This window comes from Dromaius novaehollandiae, chromosome 1 (assembly GCF_036370855.1).
Source record: "Dromaius novaehollandiae isolate bDroNov1 chromosome 1, bDroNov1.hap1, whole genome shotgun sequence".
NCBI lineage: Eukaryota > Metazoa > Chordata > Aves > Casuariiformes > Dromaiidae > Dromaius > Dromaius novaehollandiae.
In genome coordinates, this window is record NC_088098.1 from 71,145,954 (window position 1) to 71,159,467 (window position 13,514).

Consider the following 13,514-nt stretch of genomic DNA (forward strand, 5'->3'; position numbering starts at 1 on the left):
ACCTTTGTACACCACAGTAAGCACATGCATTTTTGCAGAATGTGGTCCACCATATGACTCTGAGTTATGCCTAACTTCTGGGTAATGTCAGTCCTTGACTTGCTGATATGTTTGGAAAAGGCCTACATTTATCACATTCTTTTCACTGAAACTCTAACTCCTTTACACGTTTCACTGAAATATTTCAATTTGGATTATGCTTTGCAGACCAAACAAAAAGCAAACGAAAAGCAAAAAGGGGGTTTAGCAGAGGTTCAAGGTTCGTCTTTGAACTCTGTATTCTTTTAAAAATCTATGTATTTATGTTCACAGTAAGGAAGTACTTGAGCAACTTACGCATTCTGTCATGTCTGCCTTGTTTAAATAAGTAGACCAATAGAACTTATCTGATCTATTTGAGAAAAGAAGAAAAACAATATTTTCCTATTCAACTAACCTTTTTTTATTGTGGTCTTGCATTTTTTGCATATCTATATTGTTCTGATTCCACAAAGCTCATTAATGTCAAAGTTGTTGCAGAGAGGCGCATTCACCAAAGCATGCATATGCTTTACTGAATTAATGACATTCTTTGCATTTTGGTATGTAAAATTTGAAAAAAAAAAGTCAGCAAATAAGATTAAAGAACCTATTCTACAGAAATATGTTACTGCATATAACTTGCAGAGAAGGAAACCAGCATGGAAATGTTTGGTTTCAACCTTGTTTGATCTTCTTGTAAAGAAGAATGAGTAAATAAGTAATACATAGGCTGATAAAAACCAGAAGCTGGCCATAATTCTGGGTCATACTATGGCCCCACTCTACAGGCATGAATACATAAGCTTATCTTGGTGCACAAAAGTAATCTCATAAGAAAGCATGGAAGCCATTGAACTACTCAGATGAAGCTAAGCATGTGCATAAGGATTTGCAGGATCAAGCATAAATACTGATTTACCACCCATGCAATCTTCAACACAACCTGCTTTGACTAAGAGTTTAGCATGTGGCGTCTGTAATAGCAGTTGTAATGTAACCATTATTGTTCTGTGGGACAATGAGGAAATGCAAAATGTCAATGAAAGCAAAGCTGCCAAACCACAAATATCAAAGGTTCAGAGCTTGCACTGAAAATGAAGTACAACAGATGATATGAACAGAGAGGTTGCATAGACATACAGAGAATGTTGCCTCATCAAATAAGCAGTAACATACAGGCTTCAGTTTATGTGCCTTTGAGTTTACTTATGAGAAATAGATGGAAAATTTTTCAAAAGTTTCCTTTTTCTCTATATACTCTTTTGAATATAGAGCTCTTGCAACACAGTATTTATGCATGTAGTGAATACTAAAAGACATTGCACAGCGTAGTCAGTGAATAGGTACTCAATAGTACATTTAATATAAACATAGCTTTAGTTCTATTGTGCTTGAACTTGGATGGGCACATAAGCATTTTTAGAATACAACGAAATTATTCTCTTATTGGTATTCTCTTTCTGTATGTCTATATTTTATTTTTTTTATTTTGTGTTTAGCTAAAAGAAATGCTATCAGTCCTGGTAGCCACACTCTTGCTTCAACATATCTCTCATCTCTCTCTTTTGTAGCAGGCAGATCTTCTGGAAGCAATGAGGCTCGCATTTTGTGGTAACGACAATGCTTCAGCCTATAACATCAGTGCTGGTGTCCTAAGAAATGTCTGCTTTGTGGATGCCCTCAACTTGGTTCCCCATGTCTTTTTGCTATTTATCACCTTTCCAATTTTGTTCATTGGTGAGTTATTCAATGGAGCTGTGCAATACTGCAAACACTTGAGTATGTATTTAAACTCAACCATGTTTATGTGTGCTCGGAGGCCTGTGGTCTTTTAAGCTTACAGGGGTGCTGGTGCAAACCATTAGGTCCTTTATATTTATTAGTTGTCAGAAAGAAGAGATAAAATGGCCTGACCCAGAAGACTTGCAGCCAGCCCATTTGAAAGGGTGGGAATTTTGGATACAAATCTGAACTAAGCAGCATGAAAAGATGGATCAGAACCAGAGAAATCAGATCAAAATGCTTTGAAACTTCTCTCTGGAGAAGTTTTATTCAGATTCGAACTTGGCAGCTTGCAATCTTCTCTATTATTAGATATTATAAGACTTAGGACAGTGGGTCTGAATTCCCTTGAAGTTAAATGAATTTTGGAGAATTTCCAAAATGCGCAACTTGGATCTATGGCTAGGGCAAGTGCAGGAAACTTTTAAAACAGAATAATTCATTTTTTGCCAACATTTGTAAACAAAAGTAGAGTAAAGCAGATAATCTTTTTCCATGGAAATGAAAATAAGAAATGATAAATCTATCTCTAGAAGAATTTAGGACAGTGGAGTGGCTGTAGCTTGCATATTCTTGTAGAAAGCCAAATGTAAATACTCAAATGATACTTCTTCTCTTTAGTAGTATCTTTATCTCAGTTATTTGCAGTGATGAGACAAATACAATTGAAAAGACTTTCAGGGCTGTCAAACAGTGACATTCTAAATGATTGTAGGAGATGAAGAAACTTTAATAACTGCCAAAAAAGGCCATAAATGTTAGTAAGAATGAAAGAATCTTCCAACAAATGCATGAGAAATGGCAAGTTGCTTACTCTGTGTTACCTTCATGGTGTCATGTATTTACACAGTAATACATTCCTTCCATGAGGAAGATTTGAAGTTAGGAATATATTAGAACTGGAGATTTAAGGACTTCCATCATGCAGAAAGAAGCTGAAGTGCTACAAGAACCTGTGGGCTAAGACAATGAATACCTAGCAATCAAAAGTATAACAAGATCCAGTGACTGAAAACTAACTAATTAAATAAGGGAGTAAGATACATATTTCAACAAGAGAATAACTGAAGACTGTAAAAAATATCAAGGACTATGGAGGACTCTCTTCCACCAGAAATGTTGACATCCATGCTGGATCTTTTTTTTGTAGTCCATCCTTGAATTACTGGGCTTTCTGCAGAACTGTTTGAGTGAAATTCAATGCAAGGTCTGAGGGCAGAGATATTAATCTTTTATAACATTCTGTGTTATGGATCAAGTTTTAAAGGCTATTTTAATAGTTTTACAGATATTAGCCAATTAATTTTGAAATAGTATTGTGGCCAAAAAATATTTAGTCTATTTCCAAGCAACATTTAAATAAAAATCCATAATAGCTGAAGTTATAGATAATTCTTTGTTTTCTATTTTTTACCATGATTATCAGGACAAATAGCAATTGAGCTGACATTCCTATACTGTGGTATGAGAGATTATCCTTTTGTGTTCTTGATTCTGTTAGAAGCTAAAAGAATGGTTGGGTTAGAGGACAGACGGTATTTCAGCAGTACTCATCTTTAGGCTACTATGATTTCAGACAGTTCCAAAAAAACTGCCTTAGTATCTTTTCACACCTACTATGCTAGTAACCTAGGGTGTCTTTATAGCCCAGGGAGAGAAATAGGAATTTGTAGGGCACAATTCACTGGATTTTTTTTAAATGTCTGTCTCAGGGTGAATTCTGCCTTAGTACACTGACACTAGAGAGCTTCATGTGGCTAGTTCAGTCACAGTATCTACTATGTATCTACATTGCAGATACCTAAAATAGGGCAAAATTAATCATGTGCTGCTTTATAAAGGAGTTAAAAACACACTGAGAAATCTGGAACAAGTCTGAGGCTTAAATCTCAATCTTTTGTGTTTTGAGAACACCCGTATGTACTCCTGAAACTTATACTCTCCTGAAAGATCTGAAATCTGTTAGTATGCAGACAAATACAGTAGAACAGCCCTCACAACATTTTATCTCTTGCAAAATACATATCCTCATTCAGCAAAATCCAGTTTCAGAAGTGGACAGAAAAGGAAGCAGGCAAAAGTGTATTGTCTAGAGTAGCTTGGCTAATGACTATTCCAAGCTTAGGAACCAACTGGAGTCCACAATACAAGCTCAGCCCAAAAAAGAAAAATTGATGACAAGGCATGTGTGTACAAGTGTGTGGGCAAAGAGGAAATAAAACTGAAAAGCAGCTTGGAAGAGACAGAGATAGGAGCAAGGTCAAAGAAAAGCACATTAGATTAGGAAAATCTCAGGAAACTACAGAAAATGCTTGCTGCAGACATGGACAGGAGACAATATTTTGATCCTGCAGTGGTTTGCAGATTGAACAGGGATGAAATGGTGAAATCCTGACAGATTGCAAGAATGAATCAACCTGGATTCTTGTTTATGTTTCTGAGACCCAAGACTCCAGGTATCCTTCTGTACCAAAAGCGTGTCATTATTCAATTACTGAAAGAAACGGATGCAACGCTCACTCCCCTAGTGAAACTTCTTTTGCTGTTCTTTTTTCCCCCCTAATTCACTGTTTTTGGGACTATCTATGCAATTCATGAGATCTGTCAGGGAATTCCAAAATTTGCCTTACTTTTCCACATACAGAAGGACACACACAGGCCAGAGCATTTCGGCTGAATGGTTCAGGACAGGCCTGCACCAGGATGAGAAGGGCCAGAGGACAAGTTGCCTTACAAAGCCACATGCAAGACAGGACTTGCCCAGGGCCAGGCAGCCTCATTCACCTGTGGGCAGGCTGACCTCTAATCAGTCCTCAGCTCCCCCAGCATGGTCGGATCTGTCAGGTCCTTGGTGTCCTGCTTGTTGTCAGGTTGCTGGCTTCAGAGATAGTCTTGCCTGAAAAGGACAGGTGCCATCTGAGGAGATGAAGCTGAACGGGGCTCCAAGTTGAATTCAATGATTAAATCAGCTGTATCCTGTGCTGGCAGCTTTGAATGTGCAAGCAATGCATAGTGCAAGGAGGTGGGGCTGTGTCTGAGGGGAAGAGACTGAGAATTTGACTTTCAGTATCCCCTGAGACTGTGCTCCTAACCAGGCCTGAGACAGAGATAATAAACTTCATTTGTTTGAGTTAAATATATCCCTTTGAGCACTCATTGGAGGATAGCACTTTTATAGCCTTTGGAAACTTTATCCACTGTTATCTGTGGCTGGGAAAAATAAGGTGACACCATCATTTAAGTTCTGTTGGTCCCTCTTATGTGACAATGAGACTTTAAGATGTTTCTGTTGTTTTCCTGCTCTTTTTCCATGACCAGGGGACCTAGGATTTGGCTTTGATTGCTGTTTTGAGAAGTCTGTTTTCCCCATTGTCTTTAGGGTCAGGTCTAAATTGGGGAGGCTACATGGCAACTTGGAGACTCCTGTGCCATGTAATTCATAACAACAGCCCCTGTAGCCTCCTTGTTCTTTTGCATTCATTATATACTGTTGAGTGAGATGTATGGATTAGAATAGGAGACTGATAACCTGATCCTTGCTGGCTATGTGACAGACTCTCTCTTTCACTGATATTATTTTCTAGGCTGGGGAAGCCAAAGCTCCAAAGTCCAGATTCACCACAACACATGGCTGCACTTCCCAGGACACAATCTGCGGTGGATTCTGACATTCACCCTCCTCTTCGTACATGTGTGTGAAATAGCAGAGGGCATAGTTTCAGATACGTAAGTGACCATTTGGTGGATGGTCTAGCTAATTGCATTTGTTAATGTGCAGTGTTAGTGTGTGGCAGACCTGCTATTAAGATGTAAGGAGTTTTTCGTAAAAGGGTGGGGCTTTTCTTCACAAACTGTCCAGATTTTAAAGGGATGAAGACAAAACAGCCATTGTTAGCACATTGCTATTCTCTTCTCAAGCTACAGCAGCCAGTATATATTGACTGCAGTTAAAGCATTCACATGGACAAAAATCTTTCTGTCTCTAGGGAAGTCATACTCATCCTCTCAAGTAGATTAGCAGAACACCTAGGGATGCAACAATGGTCAATAAAACCACCAAACTCACTAATTATGCTCATTTTCAGACAAATGAAATCTCGCCATCTGCATCTCTTTCTACCAGCTATAATGGGATTTGTGGCTGCCACAGTATCCATAGTCTATTACCATAATATTGAAACATCTAACTTTCCAAAGCTGCTATTGGGTAAGTCTAAGTCTGACATTTATGTAGTTTTACAAAAAAATGTAGTTTATTCCAAATTTTTTCAAAGTCAGCTTCCTTAGATTGAAGAGGATGGAGAAATGCATGAGAATATGCAGAGAGAGGGAGAATTTTCTGCTCTTAAAAGCGGAATTAATATAGGAGCTATTGTACCTTTTATAGGGTACACACTGGAAACTATTTTTAAAAAGGGAAGGTATAGTATGCCTGTTGTAATTCTAGCATGAGCTTTTAGGTGTTTTTAACACAGCTAATTATTTCTGGGCAAAAGTTTATCTTCATTCACAAGGACTATTTCAAAAGGCCACTTTTAATTGTAATCAGATCAGGAACCATCCTGTGTAGATGGCTGTTATTTCCCAGCATCCTTTGCAGTCGAATTTGATGTTACCCAACCTAACGATGAATGCTGTCTGCCACCCTTTGCAAAGGGACAAAAGACAGGTTCCCCTGTGAGAAATACAGCTGTCTGTTATTCACCATATCTAGTTCAGTGAGGAGATGGTGCAGGAACAGAAGAATTTGACTAGACATTGCTAGATAATGTTTTGGGGAAGCATACTGCCCAAATTACCTATAGTTCAAAAACCTGTCTACCATTGACTGATACAAACCAGGTGGCAGGATAAAATTTAAACTATATGGACTCATTTTCAAAATGAGTGTATTTTTAAATGAGCAGCTGTGATGCACCCTGCTAAGTTTTCCCAGAGGTTATATTATATTTATCAGGTTAAGTGACTTTTACTTCATTTCAATAAGAAAGTTCCCCATCAGATTGCCTTAGATGGACTTTTGTAATTGTGTGAAGATCCACAATTGTGGATCTCATTGAAAGGTGGTGGCCCAGGAAAGAAAACAGTGACTTGGGGAAATAAAGTGCAAAGCAGATCTCTCAGTCCGGAGTCCTTAACTGGCTGACGTCACACTGTGCCCCTGCCAGCCTGCAGGCTAACGATATATAGGGTCACCATGCTTGCACTGAATTAAGCCATGGAGTGTTTCTACTTGAGAGTGCTACCACCTCTGTGGCACTGGTGTAGCTAAAACATCTTTTTTAAAAAAGATGATGGGTGTGTGTCTGTTTTACAGCTCTCTTTCTTTACTGGATAATGGCCTTTGTCACTAAAACAATCAAGCTTGTCAGATACTGCCAGGATGGTGTGCCTTTTTCCCAGCTGCGTTTCTGCATCACTGGAATTATGGTCATTCTCTATGGGCTGCTGATGGCTGTGGAGATCAATGTCATTCGAGTTAGGGTATGTGGTTTCTTTATCAGGATCTGAAAAGTCATCAGTGGTATCTCAGGAAGGAAGGTGGGTCTTTAGTCCCAGTAATGCTGGCACCTGTCAGGTTTAGGCCCAAGTTTAGCTTAACTGTGAATGTCTGAGTATATAAAAACCAGTGGGACCTGACAGCTCTTTAAAATGTATCCTTGATTTAGACCCTGGACTTGGTATGTATGTGTGTGTATGTGTATGTATGTGCGCGCACACACACACACACACGCACACACACAGTGCATGCACATATGCAGAGGTAGGTATACATGCGTATTTATTTGTGTGTGTGCATGTACATGCAATCTCTACACTATAGACTATGCTAATTCAGATAAACTATATATGCAGTGAATGTATAAGTAAGTATATGTTTTTACCTGTTATAATTTAAACTAGTTATATCCCAAGAGTTCTTATTTTTTTTATGAGACAGATGGGTGGGACTGGTAGGCTATAAAGCTGCATCCACATTCCAGCTTGCTCAATTTGTTGCCAGTTATGCTGTCAAAATGTAAATATTCCTGTTTAAATGTAAATTTATATTTAAATTAAATTTACTATTACTTTTAAATGCAAACTTGACAATGTAGTTATATTACACGTCTTTTTTAATAAGAATTGCCATTAATACAGATAATTCCTGAGCACATGCTCTGTATTTCCTCCTCCTCAGAGATACGTATTTTTCATGAACCCTCAGAAGGTAAAGCCACCAGAGGATCTGCAGGACCTGGGGGTGAGGTTTCTTCAGCCATTTGTCAATTTGCTCTCAAAGGCAACTTACTGGTGGATGAATACACTTATTATATCTGCTCACAAGAAACCTGTAGACCTGAAGGCAATCGGGAAGCTTCCAATTGCAATGAGAGCACTAACAAATTATGTTTGTCTCAAAGAAGCGTACGAGGAACAAAAGGTAACCTAAGATGTCCATGTCACTGTTCAGGTTTAAAAATGATAGTGTCACATGGAACTTTTCCTGCTGCTATGAAATTCTAGTTTTAAGAATTTTTAACTTAGGATTGTTTGTTCCAAGGTGAAACTTGGCTTAGGAAGTTCTAATCCAAGGGTTACTCTTTGGGTTTAAGTGAATTTACAGCAGGGGAGAGTTGCCAGATTGCGAGTGATTGGAAATTGAAACCGTAGCAGACCGATCGCTTGCTAGATTTCATTTTAGAAGTGAAAGCTTACTTTAAACCTTAAATACACATGACAGCATCTTAAATTAGATGACATTCTGTCCATAGTTTCAGTTGGAAACATTCATCTTCACTTATTTTCCAGAAATCTTCTCTCAAAAATACTGTACATTTATGTAATTGTTTGTGTGTATAGTGCAAGGATACAAACTAATAAATGATTAACCTGTGTGAGATATACGTATTGGGTAAGAGCTCTATTATGGCCTTTCCTATCAGATGTGTGCTGGAAAGGGGGGAAAAGTTGTATAAACAGAGCAGGGTGTTTGAACACAAAAATCTTTTTGCATATGGAGGTGTTGTAGTAACCCTCTTCCTCGTAATTGTACCCTCATTTCAAAAACACCCATCAAGAAAACAAAGTTGGATAAACTCACTGGGATAGGGGAGGAGTTTCCAAAGAAATTTCTGGATGTGTTTAGGCAAAACTGTGGGGTTTTCCTTTGTGCTTAAAGCTGGTGATTCTGCCAGAAAAGAAATCATTTGTTTTGCAGAAAGGAGGGAGGATGAGAAAGCCTGTTTCCCTGATTTGTACATACAGATCAATTCTCAAGTATAAACAGAGAGAATACAGACATTCAGAGGCCACTTTGGAAAATGTAGCACTTTGAACAAAGGCATATAAATCCTTTTCTTTTACACACCAGATAGATAAACTGATTTTGAGGGAGTGTAGCAATTTAGAACTGCAATGCAAGGAAAAGCTGGGAATAGCTATGTTCTCGCAATAGGTAATGGAGCTACAGACTCTTTTCTGTGCAATCTGAAATGAAGACGTAATTAACATAGTTGCTTTTATTTTAATAGATTTAAGCTGCATCTCTTTCATTTTGCCTTTTGTTATGGATTTCTAGCATACTGGAGAGTCCAGGGCCCTTCTGCCTTAAATAGAAAACTACTGAGTCATTGGAACTGTTCTTTTCACACCCAAGTGCATCTCTTAGGCCAGCTCCTTCAAGGAGTGTTTGGTGCCTAAATCTTACTTAAAGAAACCAATGGGACTTAGGTGCCTACATGGCCCTGAGGGTCTGGGTCTTTGTGCCAGACTCTTAATGACAGGCATGCATGACTGAGTGCAAGCATTTGTTTCTAGCTCATTTGCATCTGCAGATACTGTACGTGCCTGCATAAATATGCTATTCCGATGCCAAAAAGCCAGCTAATTGTTTTTTTTGCTCATGGGCATGAATACAAGCATTCAGTGTGCAGCTCCACTGGTGTGCATTATGCACCTATGAAGATTTGCAAAAATGTATGTATCCAGTTATACCTTTATAAAGCTGATTTACCTCAGATTTTTTCTTCCTACTGGTTTCCATAATCGTTTAAGATCTCTAAATTAGCCTAGCCTCCAGCACATTTGTGTTAATATTCTAAAACAGCCTGTAACCTTAAAATAAACTGACACTTCATAGATAATGTTAAAGTAAACCAAAGGGCTAGAACCACTCCAAAAAGCCTGGCAGTAGAACTTGCAGCCATTCACTCCCACAGAGAAACGTGTTGGTTTTGTGTATGCTTGGGTTAAAAAACAGCCATAGAATTAGCAAAATTCTTCAGGTTGAAACACTGTCTGCAGTCTGGAAGAGATGTTATAGCACAGTCTCTGTTGCCAGGGTGTATTTCATGTTAATCGTCTGCAGCTGGTGAGGGGAGCCCACCAGAATCCTCTGGATTAAGTTGGGTTACCCCCACCTCTGCCTGGAGATAGCTGGTCTTGCCTGCACTTCGTAGCCATGCAGAAAGAAAGCTCTTCCAGATCTCCTTTATCACACCTTGATGAAAGACACTGAACAGGAACATGAATTTTCAGTATTGTAAAATTCATTTGAGATAACTCATGCGAAGTTTTTTTGCTATGCCTTCTGTCTGAAATGAAACTTAAAACCAGCTGAGGTTCTCCACGAAATAATAGAACAAGGAAAATGAAACAGGTTAAATTTTGATAAGTGTTTCCTCAAAACCACTCTCTTCCAAACCGGTGCCCCAAACATATAGCAGATTAAATCTGTAGGTCTCGAATTAACATTTTATGGTTGCTATATTTTGATAAGATAGTATTATGCCACTTGAGTAGTCATGAAATCTGTGAATACTAGGTGCAACCTTTTCTTGTCTCCTTTGATGTCAGTGGGATTACTTCTGAAGTCCTTAGTCTGCTATTGAGATAGAATTCCTCTGGTTGCTACAATAGGAAAGTTTGCCTACTGATACATTAGACCTGGGCTAATACTTCCCAGTGACAATCTGAATTCACTGTTCTGTTCTCGTGTGTTTTACATTTACAAGTTTGTATCAAGCAGTTCTTAGCATTATGGATACATTCACTATTCAAAATTCTTTAGGCATAACTATTTTTTCAAAACATCAAGGAATTTAATCTTCTTAATATTGTTTTCATGCTACATTGTATTTTATAGAATTTTTAAGTTAGTTATCAACATTTTTATTGTGATATAAAATAATATAAACCAACACAACACAAAGCTAAGTAACTGGTGATAGATATTCTTATTAGCTATTAATCTGGTAGCTGGTACTGCAAAAGGTATTCCAACTCTTACAAGAAGACATAGGCCACTTGTCACTCCTTTTCTAGCTAGAGATTGGCAACATAGCAAAACATATCAAAACATAACAACATAGCATATGTTCTTTAAATTAGAATATACTATAAACCTGCAGATAAAACATGCCCTTTTGAAAATCAGCCTTGCTTAAACATGCCATTTGCATTTTCTTCCTGAACAAAGAATTGCCAAAAAGCCCGCATTGCAACTGGCTTTCCTTATCTCATTGTTTTCTGCCATTAGTAAATATTCTAAAAGATGGACACACTATATTTTCTCACTTTTCTAGATAGATCATTGTACAAACTGAAATACCCCATCTTACAGCATTTTTATCATATCTTTCCAAAAGAATTTCAGAGACAAAGAATTTTGGAAAAATTCCGTGAATAGGAAGGCTGATTCTTCAAAATAAGCAGCAATGCACATCATACATAGGATTAGACCTGTGACCTTAAATTTGCATATTCTCCTTAATACATATTCACAGTCCCTACTACATTAATGGGCATTTTTGCTGAAGGTAAAGAATTCTTTAATAAGATTAAAAAGATGAAGAAGTCCTTAATAACGATAAGCAACTAAACTCTCTCAGCCAAATTTTTGGAACAAGGTGCTCTATGTGGATAGCACTTGTCACACAATCCTGAAAAAAATCAGATACTGTTTCTATTGTTTCATTTTTTGTACAAGCATTCTAGGTGTTCCAAACTACATGCTAATGCATCCATCACATATCCCAGGATAGATTTAGTGTGTTTGGTTTACCCTATCAATAAAAATACTATGTAATCTGCCCTGATGGTCAATGGACAGTTTTTCTTTTGGGATGGTCTAACAGGAAAAGCAATTTTTAAAGTCAAGGACCATCAGAATTGCTTATGTATACTATTGAAGCATCACTGTGAGTCTTATCTGGCGTGGCAAAAAAAGACAAGGAAAGAGATTTAGATACCTAGAAATCAAGGAGACAGAACATTACCCACTGAGGGAACAGTTATAACTACATATTTACTGGGGTGTATCTTATAGGTAGCTTGATTTACCAGCAAGTGCTGAATCTCTGCTAAGTTCCTGAGATAGAGAACACTACGGGGATTTGAAATGGAGGTAATAAAGGCAAGGAAAACCTAATCAATGTCACAGCTGAGAATAACAGTCAGACCCATCAATTAACACAACAACAAATGCTACCAATCATGCTCTTAAAAACAATCCTTACAAATTTAAAAAAGCTTCCAAGATCTGTAGGTGTAGAAACTGATTAAGCTCATGTCTGTGTTGCTGCAGCATTCCTCTGTCTTCACTACAGCTCCCTCCTTTACTGTGACTGGATTATTTTTAACACAATGGTTTAAAACTCTCTTTCTCACTTTCATAAAGGAAAGCATGCCCTTCCAGCCACCTGTGCCCAGGACAAAACCTCTTGGCTTCAGTAGGCTTTCCAAGTCATATAGCCTCAAAGGGTCTGGGAAGCTGCCAAAAGTCATCATCATGGTCATAACATTTTTCTGAGGCAGAAGGCCCATATTTAGATTGGATAGCAAAAAGGATGATAATTCCACTTTTATAATTGGAGTGTTAATTTTTTTTATAATTGGAATGTGAATTTAATGTAAATAAATTTAATGTAGTGATAACAAGTATGTGCATTTTGTAGTAGCACTGAAAATGGCTATTGAAATAGCAAAAGCTTATGAAAGAAATAAGGACTATTTTTAAAAATGGCTGAAATTTACTATTAATTGAAAGTCCAGAATAGTATGTGCTATTGTTTCTAAAAGACTACAGACATGTTTTTCTAGTAAGTTGTCTTAGCTCCTCTCAAGAGTTCTCCAAGGCATTAAACTGCAGAGCATTTATTTGAAGAAGATGACATTAGCTCTTGTAGAGCCATCTAGCTCAAAGCCCATTAGGCAGCAAATTCTGACCCTTTTTTACTGGGAAATTCGCAGAAGGGCTTTGTGCTATATCACTAATCAAAAGAAGTAGTTTAATTCTTACTACTTTCTGAAGCCCTTTAACTCCCTAGTTATTTCAAAGGTGTTTAGGCAAATAGAGAACCAGAAACTAGTGGTAGAATTTATCTCACCTAGGTTTTGGTGTTTACAGTGTAGGCGGTTGCATCTGAGCTAGTGATCCAAGCTCTCTTTATAACCATGGACAGATATAGCCACTTTTATAGAAGAGATTCAACTGAACTATTTAGACATGTTCTTTCGAACGAGGTGACTCACACCCAACTGTGCCTTTTACCCTGCACTGACACTGCTGTAAATGCCACATTTGGTTAGAGGAATCTTTACATGTCTAGTGAGATTTATAGGAGAGCCTGGGCCCAGGGTTGCTGAGATTCTGACGCATCTAACTTCTACTGCTTTAATCTTAATTTCCCTCTGGAAGCAATGAGGACATCAATGTGTCTGTAGGGCAG

The 13,514-nt window shown here is 37.9% G+C and overlaps 1 protein-coding gene across 4 annotated transcripts in view; it reads left to right on the forward strand.

The window, feature by feature from the left end:
• The window catches only part of ABCC9 (ATP binding cassette subfamily C member 9), an 82,280-nt gene that overhangs the window by 7,793 nt on the left and 60,973 nt on the right, over nt 1-13,514 (forward strand). For all 4 annotated transcript variants that reach the window (XM_064516121.1, XM_064516117.1, XM_026092685.2 and 1 more), the window contains 5 exons: nt 1,593-1,758; nt 5,388-5,529; nt 5,889-6,010; nt 7,121-7,287; nt 7,985-8,227. In XM_064516121.1, the coding sequence (XP_064372191.1) occupies nt 1,614-1,758; nt 5,388-5,529; nt 5,889-6,010; nt 7,121-7,287; nt 7,985-8,227 (819 nt within the window). In that variant the 5' untranslated portion in view covers nt 1,593-1,613. The remainder of the gene's footprint in view (nt 1-1,592; nt 1,759-5,387; nt 5,530-5,888; nt 6,011-7,120; nt 7,288-7,984; nt 8,228-13,514) is intronic.